Here is a 17,459-nt window from a genome sequence, read left to right as displayed (position 1 = left end):
GAGCGTTTTAATATGCTTTCCTACCTGCCTGTCAACGTATGTATTAACATACCTCTGCGCAACGGGTTCGCGCAGACAGGATACGTCATCAGCGCGTTCACGCACGCTGTGCAGACAGAGCGAGAATGGCAGACAAACATCAACAACCCGATCTTCCTTCCTGGTATTGTAGTACTTTTAAAGTTTTCTCACCGGTGAATGACACATGATGTAGCCCAGCGGTTAATCCAGTCCTCGCGCCAGCTCGTTAGAAGTGAGTTACGTGCATGAACTCTGTTCCGATCGATATGATCCCTACACAGTGTTCATTGCTCCCTACTGCCTGAGCGGGGGAAATCCGTTGAAGTTTACTTCACTTCGGAACATGGGCTGGAATTGGGAACCGCTGATGTAGCCTATTGTAGTAATGTTGTCTCTGGTATTCTGGTCTGTGAGCGTAAATGCGTTAAGGGGGCGTGGCTTTGGACGGCGATTGCAGGGAGGGTGGGACGTTCGCTATCAGGCTAAAGTTAGTATTTTCCAAGATCTCCTACTGCACCTTTAAATAGATGGCGGCCAGATTCCTGGTACTTTAGCGTATGCTAAACCCTGAGGGTGGTTGGCCATGGTGCTGTCAGCACTGTGATGAATCTGCTGTAAGTGTGGTAATTAAGGAGGATTTGAGTCATTCCTGATGAGACCAGACACAGAAATGTTCAGAAATAAAACAGAGGGATTAAAAACTCTCCATAATAAACCATATTAGACCCCCCACACAAAGTGAGATTCGCACAGAAGGGGAGAGAGAGAGGTAAATTAAGAGAGTTGTGTATATATACAGTTTAGGGCTGTCGCTATTAATTATAAAGACGTTATTGAGTAATCTGATGATTCAAAGGCATCATCAAAGGCAACAACTGAAAATCATTCACTCACCTTCCAAACCTCTATGACTTTCTTTCTTATGTGAAACACAAAAGACAATATTACAATTTTCATTTTTGGGAGAGGTATACCTTTAACGTGGGGTAAATTGAGTCAGCACCCCATGCTCTAAACATGGGTACTGCTGACTGAACCACCTCAAGAAGCACTTCCTGTGTGTAATGATGCTTGTATAAAAGTGTGTATTGTCATGAATGTGCATGGCTTACATTAAATTGGGTCTGAAGTGGTGTAACAGGGCACAGAATGCTAGTCCATTTCTCCAGGAAGTGGTGAAGTTCGTGATTTTGACGCCTCTATAGTTTTTCGTGACCTCACGGCACCAGGCCAACAGGGACTGACATGCATTCGGCCTCCCACCAAGAACAGGACTAGGAATTGGACTGGGCTATAGAAAAGGAGAAAGAGAGGGAAGGATGTAGAAAAAGAGAGATTAATATGTGCTATTGAGACTAAAATTATTAAAAAAATGAATGACATGTCAGCTTTGACTTGGAAATGAACATACTCAGAAGTCTGGATCAATACATCTCACAGACGATTTATTTATCAAAACACTAATAGAAATATGTTCTAAAATATATTACAAATATATTAAATATACAAGATAAAAAAAAGATTTTTTTTTTTTTAATTTTCATTATACACAATAGGAATGTGTTGCATAACGTATGCAGACAAGGGAAACGAATTAGAGAAACACAACTTCTTGTAATTATACGGAAACATGAACTGTACACTAAATTAATAACTCATTTAGCCCACGCTTTGACCATTTTTTCAAATACAGACTAATTTTCTCTCTCCCACACACACATACAACCCTCTTATTGTCCCTTTCTTCAAAAGTCCTTAAATTCCAATCAAGAACATCAGATCCAACCCATCTCTCTCCAATTAGCTTTGTAAACTCAGCATTGTAAAAAGTCGCTTCTGTTGAACCCTCTGTCTAATTTAAACAAACACACACACACACACAGAAAAATGCATACAAAAGACTTACATGCTCATTCTAATGAGAGCTTTGGTCTGTAAGGAGTGTATGACCATGGATAATGAAAACACATGATTAATAAAGACCAGCCTTTGAAGCTGTATCAGTCTGGATTAAGAGTCCAACTAAACGGAGGAACGAGAATTCTAATCCCGCAAATCCAGAAACACAAAGCGGCAGAACCCCTTCGCACCGGGAGTCTGGCCACTTTCGGACATAATCCCGTTAAAAAAGGAGCCGTCGCGTTACGGATATGGTATCGCTCAAAATTCATATTCTGTGGTGCAGGCGCACGCATTTTTCTCCTCACAATAACTTTTTAATAACGATAATCAAATAGCCCTAGACACAACTTGCAGCTATCTGATGAATGCAGCCCAGATAGATTCCACATCTAAATAAAAATCTAACATGTTATAAAAGAGTGCTCATCCAGCAGAAATACATTATCATAGGACAGGTATCTGTATGGATCTGTGTGTGCAAAGGAAGAGAGACGCTGCCATTCCCCTGATAAGAGTGCTATACATCAACTGGTCAACATTTCACGCATGTACGGCAGCTTAACGCCCCCTTTTGGACAGAATCTGCTACTGCAGGAGGATTCAAGGACGCACAGGCTTAAAAAATGCTTGTGAGGGGCCCAGAGCAGACTTATGTAAATCACAGACTAAAACTCAAAAACAACAATGATATTATAAAAGGGAACCGTGACAACCTAAAGGTGTGGTTTGAGTAGATTGGCTAGACGCTGAAGCTATAACTTCCTTTAAATTCTTCGAACGCTTGCATAATTAAATGCTAAGATCGGAGCGAATGCCACTGAGGGCAAGCGTGTTATTTTTGTGTGTTTATACATCTGTCTGCACAATCTGAAAGGTTAAGGTTGTCTTGAAAGAGCAGGAGGGAAAAGTCAAGTGAGGGGCCCTTGGGGCTCCGAGAGCCTTTCTACTATTGAGAGAGACATGCACACACACACACACACACACACACACACACACACACACAAACAGACTTATAACAATGCTCAGGATTCCGCCACAACAATAAACACAGATCAATAAACATCAATAAACAAATTCCCAACAATGAACAATAGTTATTAGGAATGTTTTTACATAATTTGCTGTCATGTACATTTACATAGTCTAAACCTCATTTAATGTAGAACATAACTGATAAGCAAAGCTCATTTTGTTTTATTCTTCCTTTTATTTTACCATTGTACCTTTTGTGGCTGGCACAATCTGTTAAGTGACATCAAACTAGGATTCAAGAGTCTCGCTTCAACCATTTAATTATGAAAAGCATCTTCCCCTTATTAAAGGGTCTCATATTTAATCAGAAATCAACAACAGTGATTTATCCAGAGCAAAAACTAAGTGTGATGAACTGAATGGACTAAACAAGTATTCCCAGCATACACTCACATGGGGGTGGGGAAGAACACGTTAAGCTCCACACAAATGCAAAACCCGCAACCACTTATCCATGTCACTTTTCCGGCATGCATGATAAGAGAGCTGTAAGTTCCTGAGGCAGTCTTCGCTCCTTTTAAGAGATGTTTGAAGTAGCGGTCTAATTTCAGCTCAATAATTACCTGGGATTACCGGCCAGGTGCTATTAAAGCAATTAGAAGACAACAGCCGTTTAGGAGCGCTCTTTAGGCTAACAGTACCCTGTGGCACATTTACGGCGGGAGGAAAACAGTAGCACTGACACACCAAGACACGTTTAAATTCCCAGGAACCATGGCTGTTATTTCATTCATCCTCCACCTCTGTGAGGTGGGTTTATTCTAAAGCATCTATCTGTTTTACAGTCAAAAAACACTTAAGACTCACTGTTCAATTTGCTAAACTGTTACAATTTTTTTAAACTATTTTTTATTTTAATACATTTTATTTATTTATTCAATTTATTCACATGACGGCAGTCTTCAGTTCACATGATCCTTATTAAATTATTCTAATATGGTGATTTGTGCTCAAGAAACATTTATTATTATTAGTAATGTCAAAAACAGTTGTGCTGCTTAATATTTTTGAGGAAATAGTGATTTCCTTGAATGGAAGGTTCAAAAGATCATAATTTAATTGAAATACAAACCTTTTGTAACAATGTAAAAGTCTTCACGGTTACTTTTGATTCATTTAATGCATCATTGCTGAATAAAATACAAAAATATTTATTTCTTAAAAAAAAAAAAACCTCTTATTGACCCCACACTTTTGAACGGTAGTGTATGACTACCCATATATATATGGGGGGGGGGGGGGGGGGGGGGGGGGGCAAGATTTTGTAAATATTTTTGAAAGAAGTCTCTTATGCTCACCAAGGCTGCAACGCAACGCAGCGCGAAAAAAAGACTGTATAAGTCATTATAATCAGTAATTATGTCCCCACTGGATGCAACAAATGCCTCGTTTGTAATGGGTTTTATTGGTTTTGTCTCGTCCTGCCGGGAGACTGCATCACAGTATGGTAAGAGGCGTAACATTTCCGTCACACGCTTGAGGTATTCAGCCAATCACAACGCACTGGATAGCTGGCCAATCAGAGCACACCTCGCCTTTCAGAAAGATGAGGTTTGTAAAAATCAACGTGTTTCAGAAAGGTGGGGCATAGAGGAGAAACAATAATGTACAGTATGTGGAAAATAATGTTTTTTTAACCTTAAACTGCATATACACAACATAATGTTCTTTTTAGAAACATCATATGACGTTGAACCAAATAAAACTTTTCCCTGCACTTTTACATGTGAATGTCGTAAAAGGTACAGTAAAAGTTTAAGCCTACAGTTCAGAGAAAAGGTGGAAAAATAATCATTTAAAACTAAATTATGATGCTAAACTAACCTTGACATTATGAATGGACTCAAATGAAAAAAAATTAATAAAAGTAATGACACAATGTCAAGTTTGGCCCCTTCAAGAGTTCCACATTCCACCTACATTAAAATAAGGGGTATAATGTGTGTGTGTGTGTGTGTGTGTGTGTGTGTGTCTGTGTGATGGCAGAGGTTTTAGGGGTTGAAAGGCAGAGGTTGAGGGGTAGTGGGGGCCAGTCATCAGTGGCTGTTATTGATCAGTGCTGGGTGGTATGCAGAGGACTGTGAGTAAAAGGTTCTCCCAGTTAAAATGGGTTTAAGGCCACACACCTTCAGGAGAGGAGAGACCAGGAGAAGATTAATCTAAAGTTACTCTCTCCATCTCCACCATGTCATTCAAACTGCCCTCAGCCTTAAAACTTCTCACTTACACACACAGGCCTCATCAGCTCACACACACACATATACACTCTCCTGATCCTTGTGTACACAAGCGAACACACACAAACTCACTTCCATACACATACAATTATCAAACGTGCACACACCTGCCTCGTTCACATCAAACATGCAGAATAAGGCGATTTGGCCAATCTGCGGCCAGCCAATTTCTCCACTCAAACAGGTATTCTTTATAGAGATTACACTAAAGATTTGTTTTCATTTATCCGCAAACTTTTTTTCATTCTCTCCCTCTCGTGCTCCCTCTCTCTTTCTCTGAAGCCAGAAGTGTAATCCCTGGCAGATAAAACTAAGGACTTACAACAGGAAGATTACCGAGAGCTTTGTAGCCTGTGTGTAGCAAGTCAACGTGGGTATTGGAGAGCTCTTCAAGTGCTTAACTCATGAACTGAGCTTACACATACACATACATGCAGGAGAGGAGGATAATGATAGTGGTATTACAGTAACAGGTTCAAAACACTCACACACACCTGGCCTGATGGCTAGAGGACTCTCTAAGCAGTGAAATGCTAACTGCCATGCTGTGAACTGCTACAGATCCGATGATGGGGACTCAGAGGCCATTTAAGAGGTAAATGAGGTCCGTCCAAAATCTTCTGGATTGGGAACAAGTTCTACGTTTGCCCAGAATCTGATCAGGATAGGCACATTGAGCCAAAGCACACACCTGGACAAAGTTTTCTTGAGGTAAAGCCAGTACACTGATGCTTGTGACATTCTTAGAGCACAAACACCCTTCACAGATACTTTGAGGAGGAAGATGAACTCTCTCTCTCCTTCTCTGCCCAAACAGCTCTCACTTTATTTATATTTTCATCAAATGGAGAGATTGCACAGATAAAAGCTCTAAGACATTCTCTCTCTCTCAGTCCTGAGGCCTTAAGGTCTTAAAGCATCTCAGATTCTCAGGTTCTGTCCTGCATCACTCAGCGGTAGAGGGCCGGCTGAGGGAGATTATTCTGGTAGAGTTTCACAGATTATGAGGGCAGTATTGGGGTCTTACTGCCCCTCTGTCAGTAGGGGTTTTGTGGCCTCTCCTCGGCTCTCTGAGGTGCCGGGCGGTCCATGTGCAGGAGCGGAACCCGGGTCTCAAGCTGGGCTTAACTGTGCTCCCCCAGCCTTGGCCCTAACTGTGCTCCCTCAGCCTTGGCCCAGGGTCCAGAGGGGTAACTGGACCGGGGTGAAATAGGGAGGAGAAAAAAAACGAGCTTGGCAGGGTTTTTTGTAAATCTAAGCCACTTTTTTCAAGAAAAGTGGTGTAATTTACAATATATATATATATATATATATATATATATATATATATATATATATATATAAATAATACTTTTTATATAAAATATTTTTAAAAGTGTACTGTATATGTGTGTGTGTATATAACGTGCATGTGTGTGTCTGTCTGCATTTTTTTAAATAATTATTTTGCAATATAATAAGCAAATTATATAATTCAAGGCAATAAATTTATTTTAAAATTGCTCTTTAATTCCTTATTGTTAAACATCTCATTCCTGTTTGAAACACTGAAACGAGGGATGCTACATCAGAGAAAGAGAACCAGAAGCACTGAAATGACCATGTGGAGTCAAAACCCACCAGTGTTCACACAAACTAATTAAAAAACGCCACTGCCATCTGCGAACTCAATTAAATAATGTTAATTTACTTTAATTTCAATTTATCTATGTTGCAGTCTGGATCAGACGCAGAGAGTGGAAAACAAAGAAGTGTAATGAAAGAGTGTAACCTGACCCTGTCCCTCCCACTGTGGGCTCTCAGGTCATGAACACCATCATTTAATTTGGTATTGTGATTAGTTCTACTAACTCAGAGTAAAACTGAGTTTTTCTAAAACTGAGAAAATGGAAGGTTACCGTTCTAAATTATTTAGTCACGATTTCTTTGGGGGGGGAAAGGGAGATAAAGTAAAGCCACAAATGATCGAACAAAGTTACTAACATCTTTCTCAAAACTTTTTTGAGTTTTTAGCCTGGGTTGTGAGAGAACTAGCCCTAAAGACGGCACCGCCTCACTCCGGAGGGCTTTATGTAAATCTAAAGAACTTTGCGGTGACTGAGTTTTCCGTTTCTTTATATTAAAATACAGACCATAATTTATGAAGCGTGAACTGATGAAAATCCTCAGATCAGTGCGTCCCTGTGTGGAAGACTGCTGTTAAACGACAGAGAGGAGCGAGGGGTGAGCAGGGAGGTGTAAAATCGCTTCACTGGAAAAGACAAACGACGACAGAGGAACGAGGGAGATAAAAAGAGGAGGAGAAAATGTTGTTCTAGTGAATCAGAACATCTTTTTCTACTTTCGCAACCCAAGACATCCTATTCCACTCTTCCTTGATTCGTCCAGATTAATTCTTCACACATTTAAAAAACAGCATCCTCAAATGCTAATATATCAAAGTTCTTGAGAGCCAAGTGCATTCATCTAGATTCTTCCATCCTAAAAAATAAGATGTGAAAATTACTAAAACTTACTGACACTTTTACATGTAAAGTGGCAGCTACGTGACAAAAGAAACCTGGCAGTCAGCTATACGAATCTGGCGACGACAGAGAAAGTAAGATGAAGTAGTGATGCCCAAGTTACTTCTTATTTGTTGTAAAGGTAAGGGAATTAATTATTTTGTAGACCGCTCTCTAAAACTCACTAATATAAGTGTAATTTACATAAAACTAACAGACAATCATGCTGAACCACGTAGATAGATGGCAGTGCAGTGTCTAAAACAAAATTGTGGTATATCGTTACTTGAAGTTTGTGTGAAGCGGAAGTTGAGATCGATTGTACTTCATTATTGTGATGCATTTAGAGTGAAATGGAATACTGAACAAGAAAAAAAAACAATGCGGCTTGATTTTAGAGCATTTCTAGCTTGCAGCAGACTGGTGGTTGAAGGGAGGTGGTTAAAGATGTTCTGTCCACGTCATTCATTCAAGTTTTCAGATTTTTGACTAAAGGTTACAAAGACAAACTATTTTTTTTCCTGTGGATTACATTTCATGGATTGTTGATTGTTCACCACAAGCCTAGTAATGTGTGTCATGTAATGTGTAATTCTGTGTAATCATGTCATGTTAAAAAACATTTTGTTAAATACATAGCATTATAATGTACAATATGAAAAATGGATATTCATTTTGTGATTCACTAATTTTACAGAGTTATTCAATTATTTCTGTTTTTAAAGATTAACTTGAAGTGAAAAAAATGGTTGATAATGTAGGAATGCATTTTTAATACTACAGCAGCCATTTTAAGTGAAAGTGACATGACGTGTGGCCAAGTATGGTGTCCCATACTCGGAATTTGTGCTCTGCATTTAACCCATCCAAGTTCAGACACACAGCAGTCAGTAGTGAACACACACACACACACACACACACACACACACCGTGAACCCGGAGCAGTGGGCATACATTTTTTCCAAATTACGTTTTATTTTTCTGTTTTAATTTTTCTACACTCTGTTTTAATGGTTAAATTAAATTTTATTAATCAAAAAGCATGTCTAATTAACTGAAATCATGAAACTTACAATATTTAACAGCAGTGTATTAAAAGTTTAACAAAAATTACATTAAGGTCCTGTGAAATGTTTTATTTTTTTTCTCAAATTCAGTTTTATTTTTACACAATTCTGTTTTCCATTAATTTTCTGAATTACATTTTAATAGTTTCATTAAATTTTAATAACCAAAAGCATCTCTAATTAATTGATTTTATGAAAAAGAATTATTGTTATTATAATTTTTTTTCTTCAGAAATAGTGTGTTGTGTATTTATGTTTTTCTGCTAAATAAATTCTGGTAAATACTTTTTCTGGTAAATATTCCTTTAAAAATAATGTTTTAATAATTGTATTATTAGTAGTAGTACTATCATTACATTAAGTAATATATTTCTGTCACAGTGTTTTCAAGTTAAACTGAACTTTTATTTTGAAGGGTTGATGTGAAGACCTTTAGGTTTCTGTTTGTATATGATATGACGATAGATCCCTGTCAATATAAGTCTCTCGACGTCGCGTCAGATGCTGACGCATTGGGGAAACACCATTCTCCTAAATACTGAAGCCTGATTGAATAACGCTATTGCATTGCAATAGCCAATGGAGTTCAAATGCTCAAATGTGGGAGCGGCACCGCCCCCTTTATAATGCGTAGCTTGGCGCCATTTCCTCAGAATCTTTCCTCTTCGTACTGCATGCTAGAAGCCTTTCTCGCCATGGATTCATCGCGGGACAAGTGGATTATTCTCTTCCCCTTCAAGCATTCTGGTGAGATCGACAATGTTAATAAAGCTTTGCAACGTCTGCAAGGGACCCATCGAGCTCCCAGATGGACATGGCTCATGGGTCTTTTGCCTAGGCCGCGCCCACGCGGAAGCCTCAATTGTTGAGCTCAACTCTCCTCATTCCAAGGAGATGAACCTCAAGGCTCTCCGTACACGGATAGCCCTCCTGCTCAACGAGCAGCCAACCCTCAGCTCACAGCAGTCCTCCTCCCCCTTCTATGTTGTGCTGGGGAGGAAGAAGCTACGTCACCCTGAGGTAGAAACTGGCAGGTCCAGTGGCGAGCTCTCGCTGGCGCATTGCCCACGTGCCTCCCTCTCTCCTGGCCCATCCCCCTCCACAGTGGCGTATACAGAGGTGGGCTTCCGTCCCCTTTTGGCGCTGAGGACCTGGTATCATTTGGGGCCCCGATGAAGAAAATGAGGACACCATGTCAACTGCTGCATCTGACTCGATTGATTGGGCCGCCAGTCCCACGGAGGATTTCCTGCATCGCATTACAGTGAGGCCACCCATGTGAATGAAGAGTTCGTCTGCATTATATCCAAGGCAGTGGAAGAACTCGAGCTGGAGTGGGCCCCTCCCACTGAACCAGAAGGCAGCAGACTGGACGAGTGATACCTCTAGCCTGGCCGCCGTCACAATGCGGGCTTCCAAATGGCCAGCCTCCTTTTTTCCCGAAGAAGCTTCAGCCCTCCACACAATGGCTGTACTTTACGTTTTCCAGGCCAAAATGCCCAAGCAGCTGGACGAGCATGGCCCAGATCCTGAAATCTTTAAAGAGCTCTGCAGTGCCACTGATCTTGCCCTGTGAGCTACAAAGTTAAAAGCCCAATCTATCGGCTGCACGATGGGGAGTCTCGTTGTTTTGAACCACTACTCTGGCTGACACAGGCTGATATGAAGGATGCAGAGAAGACGGTCCTCCTTAACGCCCCTGTCCATCAGGAATCCCAGCCCCGAAAACTCAGCTGCGCTCCTGACTGCCCGGGAAAGAAAAGGAAGCTACAGCCCAGTGTCGGAAATGAGCCGGCATTGAAATCTGCCCGTCCCAGTTCTTTGCCTGTTTCCCTCGTTTCCCGCAACAGGCAGGGGTGTTGTGAATTGTTCTGTTGTTTGTTGTGCATTAAAAACAAAACAACCTCACGAAAAGAGCTGTTTTCCTCTTCCAATTACCACTCACACTCACTGTGCGGACGGTTCTCTGCCCCCCACCAACGAGCTATCATATCACCTCACAATGACACCTCTCGCACTCTATCCAGAAAAATGAAGACCACTGCCAAGCACATCAAGGTGGGTTATGATTATTATAGAAAAAGGATACACACTGCAGTTTGCCTGCAGACCACCTCGTTTCAACAGCGTGGTGATGTCTGCACTTCACGCTCAAAATGCCCCGTTTCTGAGAGCAGAATAGTTTGTCCTAAAGAGCGTGAGAGTGGGTTTTACAGTGGTTATTTTCTGGTTCCCAAGAAAGACAGTGGGCTCCGCCCTTTTCTGGACTTGCGCCAACTGAATCGAGCCCTGGCAAAGCGCTCTTTCAGAATGTTTACTTTAAAACAAATCCTCTTGCTAGTTTGGCCAGGAGACTGATTCGTTTCTGTGGATCTCAAAGACGAATACTTCCATATCCAGATAGCCTCTCGACACAGGCGTTTTCTGAGATTTGCTTTTGAGAGAATTGCATACCAGTTTCCTCCCCTTCGGCCTGTCATTAGCCCCATGCACATTCACAAAGTGCATGAATGCCATTCTCTCCCCTCTACATATGAACAGAGCACGCGTTCTAAACTATCTGGACAACTGGCTGCTTATGGCTCATTCAGAGAGCGCGCACTGGACATTCACAGGCGTATGCTTACCAACCACCTACAGTGTTTGGGGTTTATGATCAATTTTCAAAAAAGCAAACTCCAACCCATGCAATGTATTTCATTCCTGGGTGTGAGCCTCGACTCTCTCTATATGCTAAATAAAACTCCTCCATCAACTGCTGTGCAAGATCAGGGAGGAGGAGGAAACTATGCTGCTGGTCACGCCAAAATGGCCCACGCAGCCCTGTTTCCCAGACCTGCTAGAACTGCTGACGGGGCCACCCTGGACAGTCCAATTGAGGAAGGACCTCCTGTCTCAAGCGGGAGGCTCGATCTGGCATCCTAATCCAGAATTATGGGATCTGCACATCTGGCCGCTCAGCGATGCTCGCCAGTAGCTACACTCCCTCAGCGCGTGCTGAAGTGAGAGCCCCTTCTACAAGGGGCCTGTATATTCATAAATGGAGGGTCTTTGAGAACTGGTGCAATTAAAAGACAGAATACCCTGTGAATTGCCTGACTGCAGTTATTCTCTCCTTCTTGAAAGAGTGCTTAGATGGTGACCGCGCCTTCCATGCTCAAGGTATACGTCGCCGCTATATCAGCATTCCATAAGGAGAAATCGCTGCAGTCGATTTCATTAAAAATTCTCTCTTTTAAAACTGCACTTTTCCTAGCACTCGCTTCGGTGAAGTGCGTGGGTGACATACACACTCTCAGTCAACTACTCCTGCATGGATTTTGGCCCTAGTGATGGCAAGGATGTTCTCAAACCTAGGGAGGGTTATGTCCCTAAAGTGCTCTCAACACCGTTCAGAGCATTCGGAGCCCAGGTTATAACTCTGTCAGCATTCACACCTTTTTGTCACTCACTGAGCGGCCACTGGCCCCTTTCATCGGCGAGTTATGGTTACAACATTTACAAGCGTCGGGCTTACCGCTTCCTTTCCCATGTACTGCTCAATGAACGCACTAGAGCGGCTGAGTAAGGGGCACTTCCCCTCTTTGGTGCATGTTTTAACTAGGTCCGATAGCATAAAACACGTCATAATGAGGTGGTGCTGCCGCCGCCTAACCAATTCATATGCTGAACCTCTGAGATAATGGTGCTCAACTAGGTCCAGTATCGCACGCCTATGTGTGCGTAACACTGGAGAATTACTGGAATATATATGCTTATGCAACTTACCACCATGGCTCTGTCATATGACATAGTAATGTGCAAGCATATTAGGACTATCCGCTCCCATTATGCTGAGAACCCTTTGCAGTAAAATGGCGTAATTTGGCACATTCCCCAATGCGTCAGCATCTGATGCGACGTCGAGAGACCGATATTGACAGGGAACGTCTCCGGTTACTGACGTAACCTCTGTTCCCTGAAATGAGGGAACGAGACATTGCGAACATGCCGTGTTACTTCTGCACATGGTTATTCGTAGCTTGCTTATTCAAATGAAAGATTCTAAGGAAATGGCGCCAAGCAACACATTAAATAGGGGGCGTTGTAACGCAATAGCATTATTCAATCAGGCTTCAGTGTTTCTAGGAGAAAGGTGTTACCCCAATGTGTCAGCATCTGATGCAATGTCTCATTCCCTCATTTCAGGGAGCTAAGGTTACTTCAGAGACGCTTTTCTCGAAAGAAATGGTAAAAATGCTCATGAAGTGATTCTCAGAGCAGAACATACAGGATTCATATTTAAATAGTATTTTTGCAGTTCAATATTCACAGACACTAGTCCATATCATGTTTTAATTTATGTGTACTGACCAAATTTTGATTTATCCATCCAAAATTTGGCAAATTCCGTTCCGTGTTATACAGTACATTTTGTTTTTATGACTGGATTCCGGGATTCCATCCAAATTTTCCATATCGCGGAAATCATAGGGCCCTACTCAAAGAACAGGCTGTGTTAGCGGAATGATGATAAACCAAAGGTAGCGCCCTTTAGACAATATTCAAACCTATCCCAGATTGTTTACAAAACCATGATGACATTACCATGCGCCCCCCAGATTGACTCTGTGAATGTGTGTGTCTTCAGGGCTGCTCTAATCCATGAACTACGGCAATTTCAACATTTCCATTTCTTTTGTGCATTCGGAGATTATCGCAGCATCCTATTCATTTGTTTTTCAACCAGCACCTTCTGCCTCACCTCAGGTCTACAAGCATGCAAGGGGGTTCCTCTAGCAACAACATAAATACACATAGAAAAGTCATAAACAAGGCCTTTGGGCCTCCCCATATCTTTACTCTGAATGTGAAGCCATAGTGCATGTGTGTCTCCAGTTAATCCCATTTGACTTTATTCATGCTAAGGTCATCTTATACACCACACTCCGAGGAAACAACCTCCGCATACAGGGAAAGAATGGAATCATAATCCATACCGAGTGCGTGAGGGATAGAGATTGAGGGAGCACATGATCAGAATAAATAGGGTTCTGCTGGAAACGTGACATCTCAGATCAAATACTGAATACTGAAATAATTCTGATGGACCAATCACTCTGTGTTTAATTAGACTGATCTGGTCTGAGTCCAGCGGCACACTCACTGGGCAATTTAGAGCACAAATCCATGTATCCATGAGCTGAAACTTGGACACCACTTTCTGTTTCTGAGGAAATTTGCTTATTTTCCTGATGTCTATGTGAGTGTGTGTGTGTCATCACAGGCCACTGAATTTGGGTAATTAAATGTTTAAGTTGGGCAGGACTTCTCAGGCATGGACACACACACAAGTGCTGTGCTGTGATAAAACCCTCGCTATAATTAAATATGGACTACATTATAACGCACACACTCGCAGGCATAAATAAAAACACTCGGCCTGTGGGGATTTAATCTGGCCATGTATAAGCCCCTCTGCAGCAGCCCGACACCTCGCTCTCATTCACACTTGGTGGGCTTCCCTTCGCCCCCTACTCCCAACCGCGGACCGCAGAGCGAGTTAATTAGACTCACTAAAGCATTGAGTGAAGAGAATCATAATGCATATATAACGATCCTACAGAGCAGCTAATACATGCCTGTATTTAAATGTTTGGAGTGAAGCGTGCAAGAAGAGGACAGAAAGAAGATGAGAGGGATGGAGTGAGTGGTCCTGGATGTCAAAAAGAGAAGTGAAAGGAGAAACCAAGAAATGTGGCACTGTTGGAAAAAAGAGTGACCAAAATAAAGATCCTGTAATGGGAAATACCCATAATTGATACTTCTATTCAGAAAAGACACATTCAATTGATCAAAAGTGACAGTAAAGACTATAATGTTATAAAAGATTTCTGTCAAAATCATGTTGCTCTTTTGAACCTTCTATTCATCAAAGATCCTAAAAAAAATTCATGGTTTCCATAAAAATATTAAGCAGCACAAATGTTTTCACATCAACAATTATAAGATTTTCTTTGTGTGTTTTTTTAAACTACTTTATGTGCAATTCAGTTGTATTCAAACATTTCAGTTTTGAATGTGATTATTACATCTGAAAAGAAATAGCAGTTAAATATAATAGTTTAGGGTCTAATTATAACCTCTAATATTATAGTAATGCACCAAATGAGAAGGTTCCCAGCACTGGTTGGGAGAGATTTTCATCCTTCCTTTGACCAAAATCTAAGGCTGCATTGCATCACAATCCCAGAATGCATTAGGACAAGCTCAGTTAAACTCAACAAAGATGGCTGATAAGGTGAAAAAGATAATTATATTTTATTTAATACCAATACCAGATGTAAAAACTGACTATTTCTGCCCAATTAGTTTTTTCATGCTTACTAGAGCATGTTTTTTTAGCACAACAACACACTAACATCATACTCTATTGGAAATGAAAGAGTCATAATGTGGTGAGGAAGATATACCTTAGGTGAGGACGAGGCAAACTCTCTCCCTATCACAGCTGTGACAGCTGAGGGTGCCAGAGAAGGCGGAGTGGATGCTACTCCAGGAGCTGAAGTCTTTGGTGCAGGGCCTCCAGGGGCCACAGCAGGATTGGGTCCAGCACTGGGAAGCAGAGGGGCCCGGCGTTTGGTGCTCTTCTCTGAGGTGCTGCTGTCTGCGGTAGATGAGGCTGCACTGGTTTAGAGCACAAATCCATGTATCCATGAGCTGAAACTTGGACACCACTTTCTGTTTCTGAGGAAATTTGCTTATTTTCCTGATGTCTATGTGAGTGTGTGTGTGTCATCACAGGCCACTGAATTTGGGTAATTAAATGTTTAAGTTGGGCAGGACTTCTCAGGCATGGACACACACACAAGTGCTGTGCTGTGATAAAACCCTCGCTATAATTAAATATGGACTACATTATAACGCACACACTCGCAGGCATAAATAAAAACACTCGGCCTGTGGGGATTTAATCTGGCCATGTATAAGCCCCTCTGCAGCAGCCCGACACCTCGCTCTCATTCACACTTGGTGGGCTTCCCTTCGCCCCCTACTCCCAACACCCTCAGCCAGTGAGGGACCGCAGAGCGAGTTAATTAGACTCACTAAAGCATTGAGTGAAGAGAATCATAATGCATATATAACGATCCTACAGAGCAGCTAATACATGCCTGTATTTAAATGTTTGGAGTGAAGCGTGCAAGAAGAGGACAGAAAGAAGATGAGAGGGATGGAGTGAGTGGTCCTGGATGTCAAAAAGAGAAGTGAAAGGAGAAACCAAGAAATGTGGCACTGTTGGAAAAAAGAGTGACCAAAATAAAGATCCTGTAATGGGAAATACCCATAATTGATACTTCTATTCAGAAAAGACACATTCAATTGATCAAAAGTGACAGTAAAGACTATAATGTTATAAAAGATTTCTGTCAAAATCATGTTGTTCTTTTGAACCTTCTATTCATCAAAGATCCTAAAAAAAATTCATGGTTTCCATAAAAATATTAAGCAGCACAAATGTTTTCACATCAACAATTATAAGATTTTCTTTGTGTGTTTTTTTAAACTACTTTATGTGCAATTCAGTTGTATTCAAACATTTCAGTTTTGAATGTGATTATTACATCTGAAAAGAAATAGCAGTTAAATATAATAGTTTAGGGTCTAATTATAACCTCTAATATTATAGTAATGCACCAAATGAGAAGGTTCCCAGCACTGGTTGGGAGAGATTTTCATCCTTCCTTTGACCAAAATCTAAGGCTGCATTGCATCACAATCCCAGAATGCATTAGGACAAGCTCAGTTAAACTCAACAAAGATGGCTGATAAGGTGAAAAAGATAATTATATTTTATTTAATACCAATACCAGATGTAAAAACTGACTATTTCTGCCCAATTAGTTTTTTCATGCTTACTAGAGCATGTTTTTTTAGCACAACAACACACTAACATCATACTCTATTGGAAATGAAAGAGTCATAATGTGGTGAGGAAGATATACCTTAGGTGAGGACGAGGCAAACTCTCTCCCTATCACAGCTGTGACAGCTGAGGGTGCCAGAGAAGGCGGAGTGGATGCTACTCCAGGAGCTGAAGTCTTTGGTGCAGGGCCTCCAGGGGCCACAGCAGGATTGGGTCCAGCACTGGGAAGCAGAGGGGCCCGGCGTTTGGTGCTCTTCTCTGAGGTGCTGCTGTCTGCGGTAGATGAGGCTGCACTGGAGGCTCTGGGCTCATAGAATGGGTTTGATCTGAGAGTGGAAGAACAAACTGCCATATCAGCAAAAAAAGCTTAAACAAGCAAACTGGTGAATCACAGTAGAAATGGGACATCGGTGTTTTCGTTCACTCAACAGGTAATTGTCAATTTAGCATACTTAGCTAGTTTAACACGTAGATTTTCTACCCCTTTCCACTTGTCTGTAATATTATGCTGACAAATGTGTGTGTGTTGTTGTCTTCAGGTAGAGGAGGCATCAGCTAACATTATTAGCCAATAAAACGCTCTGCTGACTTCTAGAAGGACCAGGTTCTCCAGAGGTCACACCTCATGAACTTTAACCTGTGGCCTCGTCGGAGAGCTCACTGACAGGCGGACACAGATGTCCGCTTGCATTAATACACTGCTGTGTAAAGGCTTATCACTCATCACAAGCACACACACACATGTACATGAATACACACACACACACAATGAGGAGGCAGATTTGAGAAAAGC

At 41.5% G+C, this 17,459-nt stretch overlaps 1 protein-coding gene across 2 annotated transcripts in view; it reads right to left on the bottom strand.

Annotated features, from left to right (window-relative positions):
* LOC107553590 (EH domain-binding protein 1) overlaps nt 1-17,459 on the bottom strand; it is a 141,947-nt gene that overhangs the window by 62,154 nt on the left and 62,334 nt on the right. For both annotated transcript variants that reach the window (XM_016235872.1, XM_016235880.1), the window contains exons 11-12: nt 16,746-16,992; nt 1,134-1,312 (exon numbers count right to left, since the gene is read on the bottom strand). In XM_016235872.1, coding sequence (XP_016091358.1) covers nt 1,134-1,312; nt 16,746-16,992 — 426 coding nt within the window. The remainder of the gene's footprint in view (nt 1-1,133; nt 1,313-16,745; nt 16,993-17,459) is intronic.

This window comes from Sinocyclocheilus grahami, unplaced genomic scaffold (genome assembly GCF_001515645.1).
Source record: "Sinocyclocheilus grahami isolate Dianchi unplaced genomic scaffold, SAMN03320097.WGS_v1.1 scaffold18.1, whole genome shotgun sequence".
Lineage (NCBI taxonomy): Eukaryota > Metazoa > Chordata > Actinopteri > Cypriniformes > Cyprinidae > Sinocyclocheilus > Sinocyclocheilus grahami.
Note: the sequence above shows the minus strand (reverse complement) of the source record. Positions and strands in the feature narration are given on the sequence as shown.